The 19,192-nt window shown below is 34.1% G+C and overlaps 2 protein-coding genes across 7 annotated transcripts in view; one reads left to right on the forward strand and one right to left on the reverse strand.

Annotated features, from left to right (window-relative positions):
* Positions 1-17,286, forward strand: part of LOC146997284 (inositol polyphosphate-5-phosphatase A-like) — a 108,160-nt gene extending 90,874 nt beyond the window's left edge. Inside the window, exons 8-9 of one of the 4 annotated variants that reach the window (XR_015040958.1) lie at positions 1,313-1,536; positions 1,623-2,848. Coding sequence is in view for 3 of the 4 variants with exons in the window: in XM_085816322.1 (XP_085672448.1) it covers positions 1,623-1,677 (55 nt within the window). In the remaining variant the exon portion in view is untranslated. Of the gene's footprint in view, positions 1-1,312; positions 1,537-1,622; positions 2,849-12,328; positions 12,461-17,122 lie in introns of those variants that run through there. The other 3 variants (XM_085816326.1, XM_085816324.1, XM_085816322.1) reach the window with 3 other exon arrangements.
* Positions 1-19,192, reverse strand: part of LOC146997285 (glycosyltransferase 25 family member-like) — a 108,921-nt gene that overhangs the window by 46,336 nt on the left and 43,393 nt on the right. For all 3 annotated transcript variants that reach the window (XM_085816288.1, XM_085816290.1, XM_085816289.1), the window contains exons 4-7: positions 12,928-12,997; positions 12,284-12,491; positions 3,541-3,660; positions 3,313-3,395 (exon numbers count right to left, since the gene is read on the reverse strand). In XM_085816288.1, the coding sequence (XP_085672414.1) occupies positions 3,313-3,395; positions 3,541-3,660; positions 12,284-12,491; positions 12,928-12,997 (481 nt within the window). The remainder of the gene's footprint in view (positions 1-3,312; positions 3,396-3,540; positions 3,661-12,283; positions 12,492-12,927; positions 12,998-19,192) is intronic.

The raw sequence follows: 19,192 nt of genomic DNA on the forward strand, positions 1-19,192 counted from the left end.
GTTGCGGAACCAATTTCTAACTACTGATTCAATCTCTTGAAGCCCTACCAAAGGTACACAAAGAGTTACGACTTCTCCAGTTGACCACATTTGCCACTTAGTGGATGTTGCAACAGGACTCTAACTCCGTCTCAGTTTAGCTTTGCACTTATTGATGCAAAAGCAAAGTTTAAATTTTATAAAATTAAACATTTAGCAGCAGTAGCAATAGAAGCTCCCTAAGATTATATGTTGTGCAGACATTGAAGACAATAAAAGGTTTCAAACTTAACCAATTTATTAACAATATAAAAAAATAAATAATAAATAAAAACACAATGAATAAATTTAAACAATATCAGTAACTTAGAAATTATAATATAACCATCATTATCAAAATTTCATATATTAAATAGTATTTTACCTAGTCTCCAAAATATTGGCATTCAATACGCGAAAAACGCATCCTAAACAGAAATTATGCGGTTTTAAATGAAATTAGCTACACTGTCAATAGATCCACGCTTAATGATCAAAAAGGCACCTGAAAATTAAATTAAGTCCTTGAGAGCACTTAAATCCGGCTTAACTCTGCTCACTGTAGTTGAACACAAGGAATCATAGCCCAGTAAAACATCGCCGCTAACTTATGTTAAATGCCGGATTCATGAAGAACATGGATGCCGCCCACGGCAGTCACTCACATTGTAGCCTCTTTTGAGAATCCAGGAAAAGACATCTTGTAGACTGGAACTGGGAAATTTGGGAAAAGTCATCTTATTCGGGAAAAGTCATCTTGTAGACAGGAACCAAGGAATTTATTCAGGAAAAGTCTTCTTGTAGACTGGAACCTTGGAACTTATCCTCAGACTGCATGCATCACAAGATGTCTTTCAATAGGGGCTAGAAACCGCACAAACAAAAGCCAAGAAAGCAAGAACTAGACTGAGCCCTTGATCCTTGATCCTCAGACTTTTAAGTAGTATCAGCCCTACTGGGCTATGACTAATATAAATCTCTTCGATGACATCATGGAGTATTCGTAAAAGCTTTAATAAAAGCTATTTTTGGCAATAATCAAAGTAGAATTTCAGATGTTGGAGTCTTCCTTTGAAACATCTATGCAATTATTATTGCCAAAAGCTATTTTTGGCAATAATCAAAGTAGAATTTCAGATGTTGGAGTCTTCCTTTGAAACATCTATGCTTTTAAAAATTCTTGAAAAATATAATATTCACACAATAATAATAATTCACACAAAATATCAGTAATAATTAGAAAATACAAGTAGTAAAAAAATTTTTTTTTTTTTTTTTTTTTTTTTTTTTCCAGGTTAAATACGGATGAGATAAATATAATACAAGTCCTATTTGTGTTTAGCGTTCGGTAGGACCGAACCGTCGATCTCGTTGGGCAAAAATTTTTCCTTGGTCTGTGCCACTCGGCTACGTCGTCATCTGCATTCTAAGCGCTAATAAGGCTTATACGAAGAGTTCTAGTGCTTGTAGGGCGAAATCTAGCTTTTCATTTTCATTTGAGACTTTTGTGAACTTGTGGTAAAGATCTTTTAGCTTGAATATCAGTGATTTAAATTCATCTAAGTTTTTGACGTCAGATAGTTTAGTTTTTTCTATTTCTTTAGGTGCCGTAACGTTAGCGTATGTCTTCTTATTGCTGTTTTCTGTGATCGGTTCTAGGACTGAGCCAGAGCGACGCGAGATACTTATACCAGAAGTAGGCATGACGTCATCTCACGACAACCAATCAGCTATCGGCATGACTCGGCTTTCCAGATGACGTAACATCAAGTTTCGTTTTTGCATCTCAATTAGGCGGAAACAGTCCATTCTCAACACAAACAGTGGCAGTGAAAAAAAGAAGTAGAAGTAACTACTATATCCCTTCAAAATAAGAACTAAGCCTAATAAATATTTCAAGGAGGAGAGATGATGCAGAAAAAGGGTTACAATAAGTCATATTTTCCAACACTTATTTCTGCTACAGGCAGCACAGTATCAGCCTCAACATTAACAGCTGCATGAAAGAGGTTTGTATGCTAGGTAGACTCTGCGTCCCGCTTTCGGAGAAAGTATTTGAATTGGCTATATAGTCATGTACACTGGACTGAAAATCAGTGGAGGTCTGTTTTTCTCACTAATGAGACCTGCTTTGCTTTACAGAGTGATTTTCAATGTGTTTACATATGGAGAGAAGTAAACACTTGGTATCTTCTGTATAACATATGACAAAGAGATAACTTTGCAGAAGCTAGCGTTCTTGTATAGATAAAAGTATCCTTAGGTAGATGCAAACACCTGTATGTATTCTCCTACACTGAACTCTGAATGCTCAGAGGTACAGAGAGGACATACTGAATCCTACTGTTCGCTCATCTGCTCTACAACTGGCGATACCTTCATTTTGCAAGCAAGTAATTTTCTCTCACACACTGCTCTCTTAGTGCTGCAATTTCCTGAAGATGAAACTATAGTTCAAATTGAAAGGGCAGCATGCTAATTTGACCTTAATCCTACTCTTCATGTGTGGGATGCTCTGAGGAAGCACATTGCTGGCCTCAAACCTCCTCCCCAAACCCTATATGAGTTACAACTGCTTTACTTGACCAATGGGAATTGCTACCCATGCAGCTCATTTACATCATAAACAGAATGAGACATTGCTGCCAGATCTGTATTGCTGTTCAATGTGATTGTACTCACAAACGACAATTTTTTGTATTTAATTTGTTTGCCTGAATTAAAAAAATTTTATGTTCCTGTTGATGTCATAAAATGTAAATATTTTGGACAATATTTTCTTCTGTTTTTAAGTTAGAAGATATATATTAAATAATTTTACAAAGTTTCATCCACTTTGCTTGCTTTTTGAGTTATCAGTTTTCAGTTTGCTGCTTAACTTTTGCAAACCAGTATAATTGCATTATGTGCATAACTGTTAAAGATAAAAAGATATTTATGAGAAAACAAATAACTAAATACTAACAAAAATTTTAATGAACACATGAAAGTCATTAAGAGTGACATTAAAACTTTTGATTATTTCAGCATATAAAAGCTTTATTAACAGTTTTCATTGATATTCAGATGTATAACCAGGGGATGTGGATTTTAATAAGTTTGGGTTGAGTTGTATGAATATGGTTTACATTAGTTTCTATAAGACAATTTTAGGATTATAATTCCTATATTTCAACTTGGGACTAATTTGAAATTAAGTGTTACAACATTCAAATGTCAGAAAAACCAAAAAAAAAAAAAAAAAAAAAAAAAAACCCAAAAAGTAAGACTATCTTACGCATGAAATAAGCTCACCTGATCAAATCCTAAAGTGTTTCGTGTTCTTGTTGGCAGAAAATGTTCAAGATGCTTTGAAACATACACTTTAGGTTCATCAACTGCAGGAAGATATATTTTGACAATTTTTACTAATAAAAAGAAATCTAACAATTTTTATTAATAAAAAGAAATGTAAAGAAAATTTTCATTAATAAAAAGGAATTGCTACATCTCACGACTGAACAGAAGGCAAAAGAAACAAACCCATTATCTCCACTTTCAAGTTTAATAGTTGATCTCTGTCATCTTGAAGGCTGTTCTCCTTCTCTAATGGAGCTAGCATGTATCCAAATGGTTCTTTGTTGGTAACAAACATTTTTACACCTAAAATATTTTGAATTTAAAACATCTTAATCTTCAACCTAAGAGAATACAAAATTTCTAATTACGATTCAATTTATGATTTTACTACATTGCAGAGTTCTTCATATGAAAGTAAGAATATCACAAGGATTAAATAACTTTTGAGTCAAACTGATTAATCTGATAAAAAAGAGCAAACAAGAATGCAGAAAAATATAAGACAATTAAGAATCAGAATACAGTATAATTAAGAACTTTGGGAATAATTGCCAAAACTATCCTTGCAGTTATAATAGATATCATGCATCTCTTTTTAAAAGAATAATTCCAATGGTAAAATAAGCTGTGTGGTTTCCATATCACAAATCTAACATAAATATTCTTGTGCATTTTTGAAAATATTTGAGTTTATTTGTTTGCAATTTGCTTTCCAAGTATTTTTGCTTTGTTGTGCATACATTCATTTTCTTAGTGCATTTTGCTAGAAACTTTTATGTTCATTTGTTTTCTGTTGTATTTACTCTTGAATTTGTACCAATTTATTATGTTTGTATAAGTTTACATGTTATGTAATACAGCTTTTATTTCTGAGTCAAATGATAGTGGATTTATAAGGCTAAATAGAACAGAACTGAAGATACAGGTAAATATCCCTGCAGTGGACTTTAATACTGATGGTTTCTCATCAAATTTGGAAATTCTCAAATTTTATGGAAAAAGGTGTGTTTTTAAAACCTAAGAATGAAATATTTTTGCGGGTTTTAGAAGTGCCTAGCCTCCTTTTTGAGCAACAGTGTGAATTAGAGACTGTGAGTGCCTGTAAAACAACAGTAGTAGTTTAATTGAGACTCAGTTTATTACAGATAACTCTAGTGCTGAACTTGCTGCTCAGTTATTTCTGCTCTCACACTTTGCTCTGTGAGCATTTCTAGTGATCTGTCATATTTCTCCCCTGTTAAGAATTTTGGCACACTAAAGTTTTCAAGTCTTCTTATTCATCTGGCCTAGTTACTTCAGATCTCTACAAACATGCACCACACTACATCTGCATATAAAACCTCCCTTTGCATAATTTCATTAGAATATTTAGCACAGTGTATTAAAAGATGATGAACATATGTATGTAACATTCAATTAAAAAAATGCAAGCAAATTTATAATTCCCACTTTATACAGTAAAAGCATAAAGCAGTAAACTGACTTCTTAAACAAAATTCATATAAATAGGCTACCTGGCACTGAAAATGCAACACCAAGAAGTGGCCGGAAAGTGATGAAACTCAGCAAACAGAGAGAGACAAAAACGAACAATAAGTGATCTTTATTTTGAAATGGTATGTATAATATAGACCGAGAACAATGTCAATCAGTAGGTTGTAGGACCACCATGGACGGCAATACCCGAAGCAACACATCTAGGTACAAAGTCAATGAGACTATGGATGGCGTCCTGAGAAACTGTGCTATTCCCTGTCAACCATTTGCCACAGCTCATCTTCTGAGTGTGGCTGTGGCAGAGTCTGCAAATGGGGTGCAATCACATCCCAAATGTGCTCGATTGGTGAGAGATCAGGAGAGAATGGTGGCCAGGAAAGCATCTATACAACTAGCAGAGAACGTTGGTTGATGCGAGCAGTATGTGGTCAGGTGTTATCCTGCTAATAAAGAGCATTGGGCACCCCCTGAAGGTAAAAGAGTGTCACCAGCTACAGCATATCATCCATGTATGGTTGGGCCATATAGTGCTCTGAATACGAACTAGCCGTGACCTGGAATTATATGCAATTGTATCCCAAATCATGACGACAAGTGATTCCACAACTGCTGCCAGATTGGACCTGTCACTACATCGACGTCACACGCATATGTGCCAACTATCATTGGAGAAACAGAAACGTGACTCATCTGACAATACGACCCTGTGCCATTCCATCATTCACATTACTCGAGCCCAGCACAATTGCAGACATTGGCACTTCATGTGGGGTCTCATTGAGTCTTCTTAATGAACGCCAAGAGTGCAGGCCTCTAGCTACCAATCGACGGCACATGGTTCTGGTCTATATGGGAACATCCAAGGTCTCTTGACCATGCTGCAGAACGGAGGTAGAACTGGCTTGAGGGTGTGCCACCGCTTGTCAGCGGATGCACTAATCCACATATGGTGATATCACTCTGGCTGGACTCCCACCCCTTGCTGCATTTTCTCGTTCCAACCATCGTTGACACAGCCATTGCACTGTGTCATCCTCTAGGAGTGTGTCAGCTTGAGAACTTTTTGTAGTTCAAAATGATGCAATATAGAAAAGCAATACAGAAATGATAAAAATGATGCAATACAGAAAAAAATGATGCAATACGGAAAAGCTTTAATTGATCTAAAACAGGCACTAAGATTTAAAAAAACCATCCCCACCCTTAGCAATTAAAAAAAATGCTATATTTAACTGTATTTGCCTAAACTTGCTAACAGTGTACTATTTCCAAAAAAGATGCCCCTGATTTTGCATGAAAATTCTGTTTAGTGGGTTTGAGATGAGTCATTTGCTCCCCTCCCCCAAGTCAAAATGACACAAAAAGTAATTTCCAAGAACATCAGTTCTAATTATGTTTTAAGCCTTGCGGATTATGCCTAGTTATTTATTGCTGTGTTTCAATAAAACAAAAATCCAGAATGACCACATATACCACTAATACAGTCTAGAATTATTACATATACCATTACTATAGTCTATTGAAAACAAAATTTTTTGAAAAGATGGGGAAATAAAATACTGTATCTTTCTGAAAGAATGTGGAACAACTTCAAGGACTGCCACAACACTCACAGGAAAGCAGAATCACGAATGTTATTACTAATGGTGTATCAGATGACATTCGCTAATACCTTGTGGTATTAATTTTTAATTTTTAATTTTTTTTTTTTTTTTTTTTTTTTTTTTTTTTTTTTTTGTTATGAACAGTATGAGATATACAAAACAAATGAGAAATACAGATTAAGTGTTGAGACAATAAAAATTATTAAGACAAATCTATGCCACAAATGGAGATAAACACTGTGTAAATATTTCATCATAGAAATAGTCATAACACAATCATGGCAAAATTTAGTTCACAGGATTTTGTTACAAGGCGAACATTAGCCATCAGCAGAGACTTTGTTTTAATGTGGAAGACAGCAGACTGCAGATTCTCCCACTTTAGAGTAAAACTGGTTACAACCCTAATCTACATAAATTCTGGAATAAGCAAAACTTGTGGAAGGGGCAGAAAGGGAAGAAGTAAATTAACTAACATTTTGTTAGTACGAGAGTTTGAGAATTTGGCTTGCAGTCCGCTGCCTTCCAGATTAAAACAAAGGCTGTGCTGATGTTAATGCTCGTCTTACTGTGAATACTGTAGAATTTTATTTATAATCAATCATTTTGTTTAGGTTATTGTTTATGTATCTGACCCACAGTCCTTAACCTTTTCGCAACGGCGCACTTTTGTTTATGATGCTCGTGCGGGACGGAAGAGAATCGAATGCAGTCATGCAGTCACCGTACAGGACGGAGGTTTTGCATCGCTAAGCCTAATTTTATAAAAAAAAATTTTCACTTCTAGCGTTGTAATTTTTGGTATCATTTTAGATTATTACTTTAGCTCTTACATATGTTAAAAATTAGCACTTAATAACGTATTTTTCTTTATTTTACACAAAAATATATTTAAAAATTTCCTTATTTTGTAAAATAATTTTCGGAAGCGCTATTCAAATTATTCCAAAGTTTTAATTGATAAAATCCACCAATAAAGTTTAAAATTAATAAAACAACTTATTTAACACTATTTACAGTACGAAGCAACAAAATTTAAAATGAAGACTGAGTGTGGTAAATCTCGAAGCACAGAGAAGTATCACTTTCTAACTCTTTAGAAAAAGAATCATCACTCTCATCTGCGTTAGTAAATGGTTCATTAACCATACGAAGGTATTCTTCCTCTGATAAATAATGCCTTTGTGCCATAATAGACTGGAGGTGAGACTTCCTGAAATAAAAAGAGAAAAAACGGGAATATATCTGAAGTCAATGCAAAACTGACTGGGCTGTCTTCTAACCCTAAAAGACCGTATATAGTAGAGGAAAAATAGAATAAAAAAAGGAATTGGATATAAATCAGACACACAAATATTTATATTAGCACGCGGCGATTTAAAGAGCCCACCTCTGTTTACGCTTTTGCTCCCCCACCCCACCCTCGCAACAGTTGATGAGCAAAATACAAAAATCAGACAGAATATATCAAACTCAAAGTCAGGAACCTAAAACTGTGTTCATTTCAAAAGCAATGAACATAGAATGCCATCTAGTGGCCTTCAGAAAAACATTCCAGCTTAAAATGCGTATACGCATCACCCGTCCTCTGAATGCAGTCTCTAGCGATGCGTGAATGGGACGCCCGGCTGTAAGAGACGTTCTTAGGGAATACGTATATGGGACGCCCGTCTTGAAAGGGTTAATTTAAAAATTCAAGACATTTGACATCATTTTCTGCTTCCCTTGAGGGGTCAGTTAATAAATTTGAATACTTTGAAGTACACTTCCCCCTTAAATCAATTCAAAATTATATGCTTTTGTTACACATTAATGTGCAATAGTTTTTAATTTTGTTACGACTGGTATGATGAGAAACGTTTCATGCAATCAAATGATAAAAATATGAAATTATCATTTTCAAGAAGGTTAATTACTTTAGAATCATGAACTAATAACCATACATCATTATTTAAACAAGAAATATTTTTAAATTATGCACACAATTTTAATGAGTTGGTTGTACACCAATACTGAAGTCTGCTCGATTTTTCTAGAACACTAATCTTTAAGAATCTCAATAAGATGTCCTTTTTGAAAAATTTTATATTCATCAGTATGTTTCACGACAATTTGCAAAGAAATGCTTGTCACTAAATATATTAACACCAGAATCCTTTCATTACACAAATATTTTATTTTCAGTTACATATAAATGAAAACTTCTTGCTCTTCAATTTGTATACAGTTCCTGAATATGATCTGAAAATTTAAAATGAAATACCTCAGTCAATTTTTTTTGTACGATGGTCACACTTTTCGTATTTTATTTTTTATAATGAGTAAAAATATTTTCTACACATAAGTACAGAGATTGAAGGAATGTATAAAACATTAGATTTAATAATTTTAAAAAATTTTTAATTTAAAAATGCTGAAACATGAATATTTGCATCATTTCTGTAATTTTAGCTTAAGTCTGTAAAAAAAGACCAATCATGGGACTTTTAGTATGGGTGTGTGTGTGTATACATATATACACTAACACACACATACATATACACATCGTATTGAAAAAGCTTCAGGGCTGATCGCACACAGACCACATACTTACACTTCATATAAACTTTCTACACAATCTTCTCCAAATTCGATACAATTTGTGGAATGAGTATGCAGATCCATAAACAACTTTGGGAATGCATCCATTCCAGTACGGTCGAGTTCTGATGGTACAGCTGCTTCAATCTGCTCTATCAATTCGTACTGATGGTCCTTCATCTTCAGTGTCAACTTAAGAAATAAAAAATATTCCAGGAGGGACAGATCTAGAGAGAATGGAGGTAGGTGATACATACAACCTGCCTTCTCATCAAAAAATGTTGTTCAAGGACTCCTTTGTGAGATGATGCATTGTCGTTTAAGAAGCACTAATTTCCACTTTCCAACAAACGAGATCTCACATGCAGGATTAATTTCAGAAGTTGAATCAAAACATCTTTGTAGAATGCCCTAGTCACAATGGAACTTTCATAATGAAACTGATTCTCAGACTGTCATAAAAGTTGACCAGCATTGTTTTCATTATTTATTTCAAAGTGTGAACTGTCATTGGCCAACTCTTTTTTGGGCTTGTCCACTCGGCACTTCAGTGTTTTGTCTTGACATCACTTCAGTGTTTTGTCTTGACATTTGAGACATCAAGTCTCATCTGCAGTGACAATTTTTTACAGAAAATTTGGATCCTGATCAGCCACGACAATCAACTTTTGCAGCAAGAAATTTGGTGTTCTTTTTGTTCTGAAGCCAGATTGTGTGGCAGAAGGCATACACGGTTTCTCTCTTCCCCCCTTCAAATCCTCAACGCTTGCACACACTCAATATTTTCATCATTTCAACTTTAATATCAATGGCTTGATCTTTCACAGTCTTCAGTCAAGTCTCTTCCACCTTTAAACCTCAAAAACCACTGAAATACTTGTGAACAACTTATAGTATCATCACCACACAGAGATTTAATCATTTCATACATTTCTGTGGTTGATTTACCCAATTTAACAGAAAATTTGATGCTCATTTGTTGCCCCTTTTTCCAAATGACAATGACATACACACAGTCCCTATGCAAATGAACATTGCCTAGTCAGAACTAGTCAGAAGAAAATGCAACTATTTGATATGCATGTCTGAAGGTGGTTGCACATTATCCCACTGGTTTCGCAGATATAGTGCCTTCTGTACCTTTTCATGAGTCCTGGAACTTTTTTAATATATAGAGCTCTGTATTTTAAATACAGTACAAAGTCTGTAATCCGGACTCGTCGGTACTTCGGCAATTTTGGATTAGGGATTTTTCCGGATTATAGATCATCAATTTAAATCTGGTAAGATAGCATGCAGAAATTATACAATTAAAAGTATGAAACCGTAATTTATGAAATAAAGAGCAATTGTGATCTAAATGGTATCAAAATTTACAAAAAAAAGCTTAATATTTATTTGTTTACTTTACTAAACATTTCTTTCAATGTAAGTTGTTTAGGTTGCTTCATTTTTTGTGCTAATACTTTCTCTTTAATTCTATAAACAGACATAATTTCTTGTTCAGTTACAAAGTTCCACTGTTCAAGTCCTGTAATTGCTGTGTCGAGAATATTGACTAACTTGTCAATCGAATTTTTTTCGTTTTCAATAACCTCTCTGTCACTTTCTTCACTAAGGGAAGCGGTATTTTCTGGACCTAGAACCATACTACAGATTTCGTCGTCCATTAATTGATTGATGATTGGGGCATTGTCGTCACAATGAAAAACTTCTGTTATATCATCTTCATTTATTACCGCTTCTCCACATTTCTTTACAAAATCTAATAACTGGAAAATTTCACTTTCAGTTTGCGATGTCCGAAAACCCTCAAATTCTTAGCTATCATCTTCATCATCCTCACCATGAAATATGGTAGCTGGCCATAAATTATGTCAAGCATTTTTTATGTATCTGGAGACACATCCTCCCTATGCGTAAACACGCATTAACACACATGCGTGCATGCATAAAGCATACAAATAAAAAAGTTTGTGGCTTTGAGGTCCAGATTATAAATCATTCTGGATAATGGACGTCCAGATTACAGACTTTGTACTGTATACGGAATTTCTTCAATCTGGTAACCCTGTAAGTATAATATAAGTAGGCATCCCCCCCAAAAAAAACAGAATTATTTTTAAACAATTATAATATAGTTTTAGATTCCCATAAGTATTCTTTATCAGCACTGCAACAATTTTCTCGTTGTTTTCTCTATTGCTGGAATCATAGAAACAATTCTGAAACTCTTAACATGGAATTTTATTCAAGGCAAACACTGTATTTTCCTTGTACATCATTGAATTACTCTTTTTATTCAGTGTACTGGTTTTTGAAAGCTTTCTTTATTTACCAAGGAAGAAAATTTTGTAAGTAGCATGAGGGAACCACAAACAGCATGTTGTTCTCATTCAGGAGTTGTCAGATGGAGAGAATTTCTTCAATAATCTAATAAATAATCTTCCTGTACTCTTCACTACTAGCCCTTCATTCATTTTCAATGTTTCCACATTTCTGCTCATCAGTAGATGTCTAAGTTAAAGCAGCTTCAACATGACATATCCGGAAAACTACCTTGTACACTTTTGATTTATTCAAAGCAATAAGATTTTCCTAAGTATAATTTCAGCTGATTTTGAATTTTCTACAACAAGAAGAAAATTATGCACACACTTGATTTTTATGGTCACACATCACAAAGATGGTTAGAAAGCTGAAAACTAGAATACACACAAATCAGCACCTCAGACTAATTGCCTTAGTCATGCTGATAATGTTGCTTGTAATGTTGTCATTCCATTTACTTTTGAGTAACCTTATGTATATCAGAGAGACAGACAAAGAAAAATACAATTAGTCAGATAAAATAACCAGGTCTTCCTTTACTTTTATAGCATGGTATTCTAGAGATGCATGTTTCTTTGGTTTATATTGCCTTCTTATATTATATATTCTGCGATTTATATTATTACTATTGATCTGACTTTGATGTACAATTTTGATTTATTCACTTGATTTATATTTCTTTAATGTATAAGCTATTTTATGTTTAAAATACTAACAGATATTTTAACTAAAGAAAATGAAAATAAACCAGCACTGTCTTTAAAAATCATGCTGGATTTGAGCAAAAGATAATCAGCACATAGAATGGTGTTAGACAGCATCCAGATTCAGACAGATACTCAAGCAATAAACAACATAAACTTTCAGATAAACATTGCAAAAAATGTATGCTACACATATAATTTGAAACATACCAGATGATTTTGCTGAAAATGCAAAAGCTATGATGTCATCTACAGGCCCAGAATAACCAGCAATCTTTTTTGGATCAAATGTTAAATTGAGTGACTTCTTATGACGCAAATCTACCAGCACTGCAGAATGCACCATTGGAACTTCAAATGTGCCAATTTTTTCTCGTTCAAGGATTGGTAAGTAGTCTTCAGTTCTCCTATAATAACCCTTAAAAACAAAGACATGACTGACTAAATGAATAACTATATTAATTATTTTAGTAGCTATTTATGACTGTCTTTTAATTGACAAAAATATATGCTGGTCATATATTTTTCTTACTTGACATATACACTTTTTAAACTCATGAAATTCAAAGACATGCATCAACATTACAGACAGAAATATTTAGAGATGATCTATGAAGAAGCCAATGGTTATTATAATTATATGCATTTTCTCAAAAAGCAAATTCATGCATCTTTTCAGTTTCCACCACTAAAACATTTAAATATTTATCATAAATTAAAAAAGAAAAATAATATAGCTTTTATTAATTGTATTCACAAATAAGTAGCAGACAAAACAAATTAAAGTGAGTTATGTATTAATGTGCAAAGCAAATTAATGTGAGCTATGTATTCAAATAAGTATAATTAATCACCTGCTCAGTCATTCCACACCAAAAATTTGAATACGCACCCAAAGTCTCTATGACTGGTGCAATAACTGTCCTGAAAGAAAAAGAACACTTGATATTACATAAAACTATGCTGTAACATTTCAAGGTATCTTAAGTTTATTAACCAATTATCATGATTTAAATCATTACTATAACTTTTCCTTTGTGCATCCCTCCCCAGAATACAAATTAGGTTTGTGCATATTTAAGCTGAGGATTCTGAATCTTTATCTCATGAATCTCCTGGTTAGTACATATTGCTGTTAGGATTCTTGCCACCTCTGTTTAAAAGTTATATTCTCACTAGCTGGTGTTTTAAAATATGCAGCAGTAAAATATCTGAGCAGCTTAAATTTGTCTATTTTATGTGTAGTCTTAGACTATGTTTCAATTGAACTTTATTATGTCAATTTAAATATTTATAAGAAGTAGAAGTTCCATGTGTAGTACAAGCTGTGCTTGTTCTGTTAACTTAAGACTAAATAAAAAGGTTATTTTAACCTTCTTCAATATTTTATGAGTTATTTAAGAAATAGCAATAATTCACTATTAGTCAATGTGGCGACTTGCCGACTACAACTCAACACTGACAGTCTGGTAACTCATAGCAACCAAAAAAAAATAATGTTTATTCTATTCTGTTGTCAGTATTATTAACGATCTTCCTCAAAAATTGTACTACCATAATTGGTGACTCATATTTATTACGAATAGCAACCTTCAATGTTGCACGAATATCGAGTTTATATGTCGAAATTCTGAGCAACAGTAAGTTATCCAGTGTGATGATATTCAAGTAAGACATTTCACCTGTGATTTCAAACGCTGTGCCGCACTCCGGAGAGTCAACATATTTCTGTCATAATTTTAGAGGATATATGTATCGTCTGCTACATTTGAGCTGCCAATTTCTCTGATTTCAAGTACCAAGAAACTGTGTCATTATATACATATTGATTACTTTTCTATGCATATTATTAATGTGCATATTTTATACATATTATTATTGCACATATTCTATACATATTATTATTATGCATATTCTATACATATTATTATTGTGCACATTCTATACATATTATTATTGTGCATATTTGATTGATCTAAAATGGTTGACAATGATGCTGCTTCTCAATTGGCGAGAGTGGCAGTTAAGCCACCGCCTTTTTGTCGCCGAGACCCATAATTATGGTTTCTTCAATTGGATGTGCAGTTTAAATTGAGTCACATTACTGCCGACGAAACTCAATTTTATACAGTGATCGACGCATTAGAATCAGAGATACTGCAATCAGCTCGTGAAATAATTTTGAATCCACTGGCGATGGACAAATACATATCTTAAAAAAAAAAAATTAATTTCTGTTTATGAAGAATCCGAGACAGTTAAAATCAAGCAACTGTTGCACAATTTACAGTTGGGTGATATGAGGCCTTTTCAATTGCTGTCCAAAATGTCAGACTTAGCCACCAGTAACCTAAGGGATAACATTCATAAAACATTATGAATGATTAGACGCCCATCTAACATGCACACCATTTTAGCGGCCAGTAGCGAGCCACTTAAAAATCTTACCAAAATCACTGATAAAATTCACAAGCTGGCCATTCCAGCAGAAACACATGCAGTGCAGGCTCCTGGTCCAGGCATTGTGGCGTTACAGGCTTAAATTGAAGATTTGTCCAAACAGGTTGCTCAGTTAGTAGCCATCCAAGCTGAACCTTTTCAGTGCAACCACTCCACATCATGAAGCCCTCCTCCGGATATTTGTTTTTACCACCACAAATTTGGAAACAAGGCAAACAAATGCCGCCCATCGTGTCGCTATAACGACCATCGCTCGAAGTCATGAACGACAGTAAATACTTGAGTTCCATGCACAAGTATTCTCTGAACAGATCTCTATGTTCAGATCAGATCATAAACAATTTTCTTTTCACTTCTCATTACCCAAGAAATAGATCTAAAACTTTTGAATGCTACTGTCACTAGTTTTTCACAGAGAAACCAGAAGGGATGCTGTTTTAGCAGTTTTTTGGAGATAATGGACAATGAACAGACTACAAGAAACTCCTGGAATTAAACGAATTACACTCATGTCCATAAATTAAGGATAATTCGGAGTCAAGCGGAAATCGAACTCTAAAATAAATATATCAGCTGTAAAATCACGACACACATCTTCAAGAATCATCTGCAAATTTCAGGAAGTAACCAGATACACCGATGGTACGTCACAATGACGGGAGTGTAAGAGAGTGGTATATAAGGAATACAGGCAAAGAAGTAAAATTGTTCGCAGGCGCTTTATAAGCATTTCGATGCAATAACTGCTTTATAAGCATATCAGTGCACTTACTGCAACTCACTGTCGCCTGTGGTTAGCCTGGAGTAGAGAGCATGCATTGTGGACACTGCAACAGTTGGCTTGTGTGATGTTTTCCGACGAGTCCAGGTTTAGCTTGCAGTCTGATTCTCACTGGACATTCATATGGAGAGCTCCAGGTACCTGTTACCACCAAGAAAACACCATTGACACCGTTACGATGGTGCAGGAGTGCTCGTTTGAGGTGGAATTATTCTGGGTTCCAGAACTGACCAGCATGTTCAAATTGGAACCATGACAAGCCAAATCTATTGGGATGTCATTCTGGAATGACATGTACGTTTGTTTCGGGGCGCCATGGGCGCACAATTTGTGTTTATGGATGACAACGCACGTCCTCACCGTACAAACATCGTAAGCAAATGCCTTCAATCGGAGGATATCACCCGTATGGACTGGCCAGCATTCTCACCGGACTTGAATCCAGTAGAGCAAGTGTGGGACATGATAGGCCGACGAGTTGCAGCCCGTCAACCTCCTCCTACATGTCTACCGGAACTTCGGAGAGCATTGAGTGGTGTAATATCCCTCAAGATCAGATTGATAATTTGATACTCAGCATGCCTAGGTGTTGTATGGACTGTATTGCATCGTCTGGGAGACATACAATGTATTAACAATCATACCAACCATGTAATATTGGTTTTTGTAAATAGGTTTTTTTTTGTAATTTGCTCCAGCGAGAAAAAATCGTTAATTTGCTTAATAATATCAAACATATAGCATCTTTTTTTGCTCTTTACCTTTTGTTTAATAAATAAGTTTTACAAATAAGTCAAATTTGTTTTGCTTCTAACACTTCCTTTGCCTGATTTTGCATTATCCTTAACTTATGGACATGAATGTACTTGCCATCTCCATCCCAGATGGCAAGCCAACTGTTGGTTATTTGCATGACAGGCTGTGAGAATTGACTCTGAAGTTGAGAACATTTAAAAATTGTCTGTCCGATAGCTTTTGCACAAAAGAAAATTAATAGAACAGTGAGAGAAACAGCAACATTTCACCAGCCTTCCATCCATTAATATATAAAAACAGAAAAAAACAAACGGTCTTTACTGGGGTCTTTCTTGACAGGGGAGCAAATGGATCTCTCTGCACTCTGCTTGCTATGCCCACGGAAAATACCCAACTGGATTATAAAAGGAAAAAAATACACTAATAAATACTTAAATCATTTAATTTTTTTTACAGGAGATTTATACGAATTAAAAAAAAATTACACCAATACGCCTGAATGCGGAGAATATTCAGACATATATTTTAAACAAGGACAACTGCAACCAAAATAAAATTTAAACTATGAACTATCTATTTTAACTACTTAATGAATGTAAAATTGCTTTTTTGTGGGGGGGGGGATTGAAGAGATTTACACGAATTTAAGGAAAATAAACCAATACAACTGAATGCCTAAAAGCAAAGAACATTCAAAACATATTTTAAATGAAGATAGTTACAAAATTAAAAAATAAAACTTGGACAAACAAAGTAACTCTATAGTTCTACAAAAAATACTCTAAACTGAAAATTTAAATCATTTTGCAAAGCTGATTTAATAGTTCAAAAAAATATTCTAAAATGAAAATTTAAATCATTTTGCAAAGCTGACTTAAACTAGAGTTTATCAAGCTGAATAATTTTTGCCTTTAATTTAACTGGCCATGATATGATATTTTTAATTATATTTCTGGTTTTTCTCCTTATTTAATATATAACTACTTTTCATGCAAGGGAAATGTAATGTAAATATTTTACTTATAATAATTTCTTTTTTTTTCTCTCATAAGCTATTAGCAACAGGGCTGTGGAGTTGGAGTCATGAAGTCAGAATCGGAGTTAGGCAGATTTTGGGGTAAAAGGAGTCACAGCCGGAGTCGCTAAAAAAATGTCGACTCAGACCCCGGCTCCAGTTTTTGTTGGACAGTTTGAATTTGAAATGAAATTAAAATGAATCGAAAAAAAAATTATTGACTGACTGAGTTATTATTTTTATTTACGGACTAAATGCATTAATAAACAGTTATTTTCTATTTTATTGACATATTAATAAATGAATGTAAGGGAGGAGGATGGATGTGATATTTTCCATTATTGATTAAACTGATTCCTTTAGTTACTTCATTTAGTTACAAATCTCATTGGTAAATTTAGGTAAGCAGCAATAGCAGCAAGAACTCCCAAAATTGATGCCATTCTTAGAAAGCGAGAAGGAAAAGGAGCAATTACAGTACAAAGTCCGAAATCCGGATGTCCATTATCCGGAATGACCTAAAATCCAGACCTCAAAATCACCACCACCGTTTTTCTCCTAGGCTTTACACATGCGCATTTAATCCCCCCACCGCATAATAAAAATATCTGGAGAGTGCCGATTCTAAATTTCACATCGACACTAAATAAAATACCTTGTTATTAAAGAAACAAACATTTTAACATAAATTTGTACGATCATTAGTTTGGCTCCGTTGCTGCGCATCTGCTTTTTAGCATACATATCAAACCGAAACATTCCACATAGATACATCATTCATCTGACGCCAACCTGGCGAATCATTATTTATTATACTTTCCTTTCATCACCACATGTTTATCAAAACATGACAACTTGAGTAATGACTCATGTAGTGATGCCTAAACAATTTTATGTTAGTAATTGAATGATAAACGAGTATGGTATGGTAACTTTTTATGTTGACATTATGCTTGGCGATGACTATAGATTTAAGTTAAATGTGCTAAAAAATGTAGACGAGGGGAAATTTACCAAAATTTCTTTCCATATGCTAAAAATGGATTTTGTTGATGATACTCATAGACCCAAAGATTACATTTAAGGCTATTTGAATTAAGAATAAAGGATTTTTTATTCACATAAACCCAGAACCAGCGCCAGGGCTCGTATGGCCGCAAGGAATTGCAGACTTTAGGACCCACACAGACTACATCAGGCGGTCTATAACATATCTAGCACCTGCCCTCGATAAGGCTTAAGTACAGTCAAAAGTCTTTAATACGGACTCGTCGGGATTTCGGCGATTCCAGATTATAGATCATCAATTTAAATCTGGTAAGATGGCATGCAGAAATTATAAAATTAAAAATATGAAACCATAATTTATGAAATAAAGAGCAATTATAGCTTAAAGGGTATCAAAATTTACAAAAAAAAAAAAAGCTTAATATTTATTTGTTTACTTTATTAAGCATTTCTTTCAATGGGCCCATGCTTTAAAGCATACATTACGCATAGTCGAAATTAGAAAATTGCAACCAGAAAACTATTTGATGTGTATTCATGATATTTATAATGACGAGGAATTTGATTTAAATCATATCAAAGACGGAATACATCGTGATGAAATACTACATTTAGTAAGGAATTATAAGTCGAATAAAATAAAACATCTGCCCTGAAGATAAGGATAGTGCTGACAGATCAACTTCCAGTTCATTGCACGCCGCGACGTTCCCCCCCCCTGCCAGAGCATCGTGAAATTGATAAACAGATTTCAGAATGGTTAGAAAAACAAAGGATATGCCTTTATCCATTTTTTGCAGCAATTCCACTTTTTGTTTGATGGACATCGAAACATGCTTTCGCTTTGTAGATCATTTGGCAGCTCCAGAATCGGAAATTCTTTTTGACATAATCGAAAGTTCAAGCTTACTTTTATAAAATTGCTCTAACAGTCAGCAAAAAATAATAAGTCGGATCCAATTCGAAGATTAAGGAACAACACAATCTGCAACATTAACTGAAATAGATAATTAGATAATTTTTAGCTTATACTGTCTGTTATACATAAAATGCGCATGCGTAAACGTACTATGTGCCTGCGTAAAGGTGTCCGGATTAA

This window comes from Stegodyphus dumicola, chromosome 5 (genome assembly GCF_044657685.1).
Source record: "Stegodyphus dumicola isolate Sdum_Otavi_A_Nest chromosome 5, ASM4465768v1".
NCBI lineage: Eukaryota > Metazoa > Arthropoda > Arachnida > Araneae > Eresidae > Stegodyphus > Stegodyphus dumicola.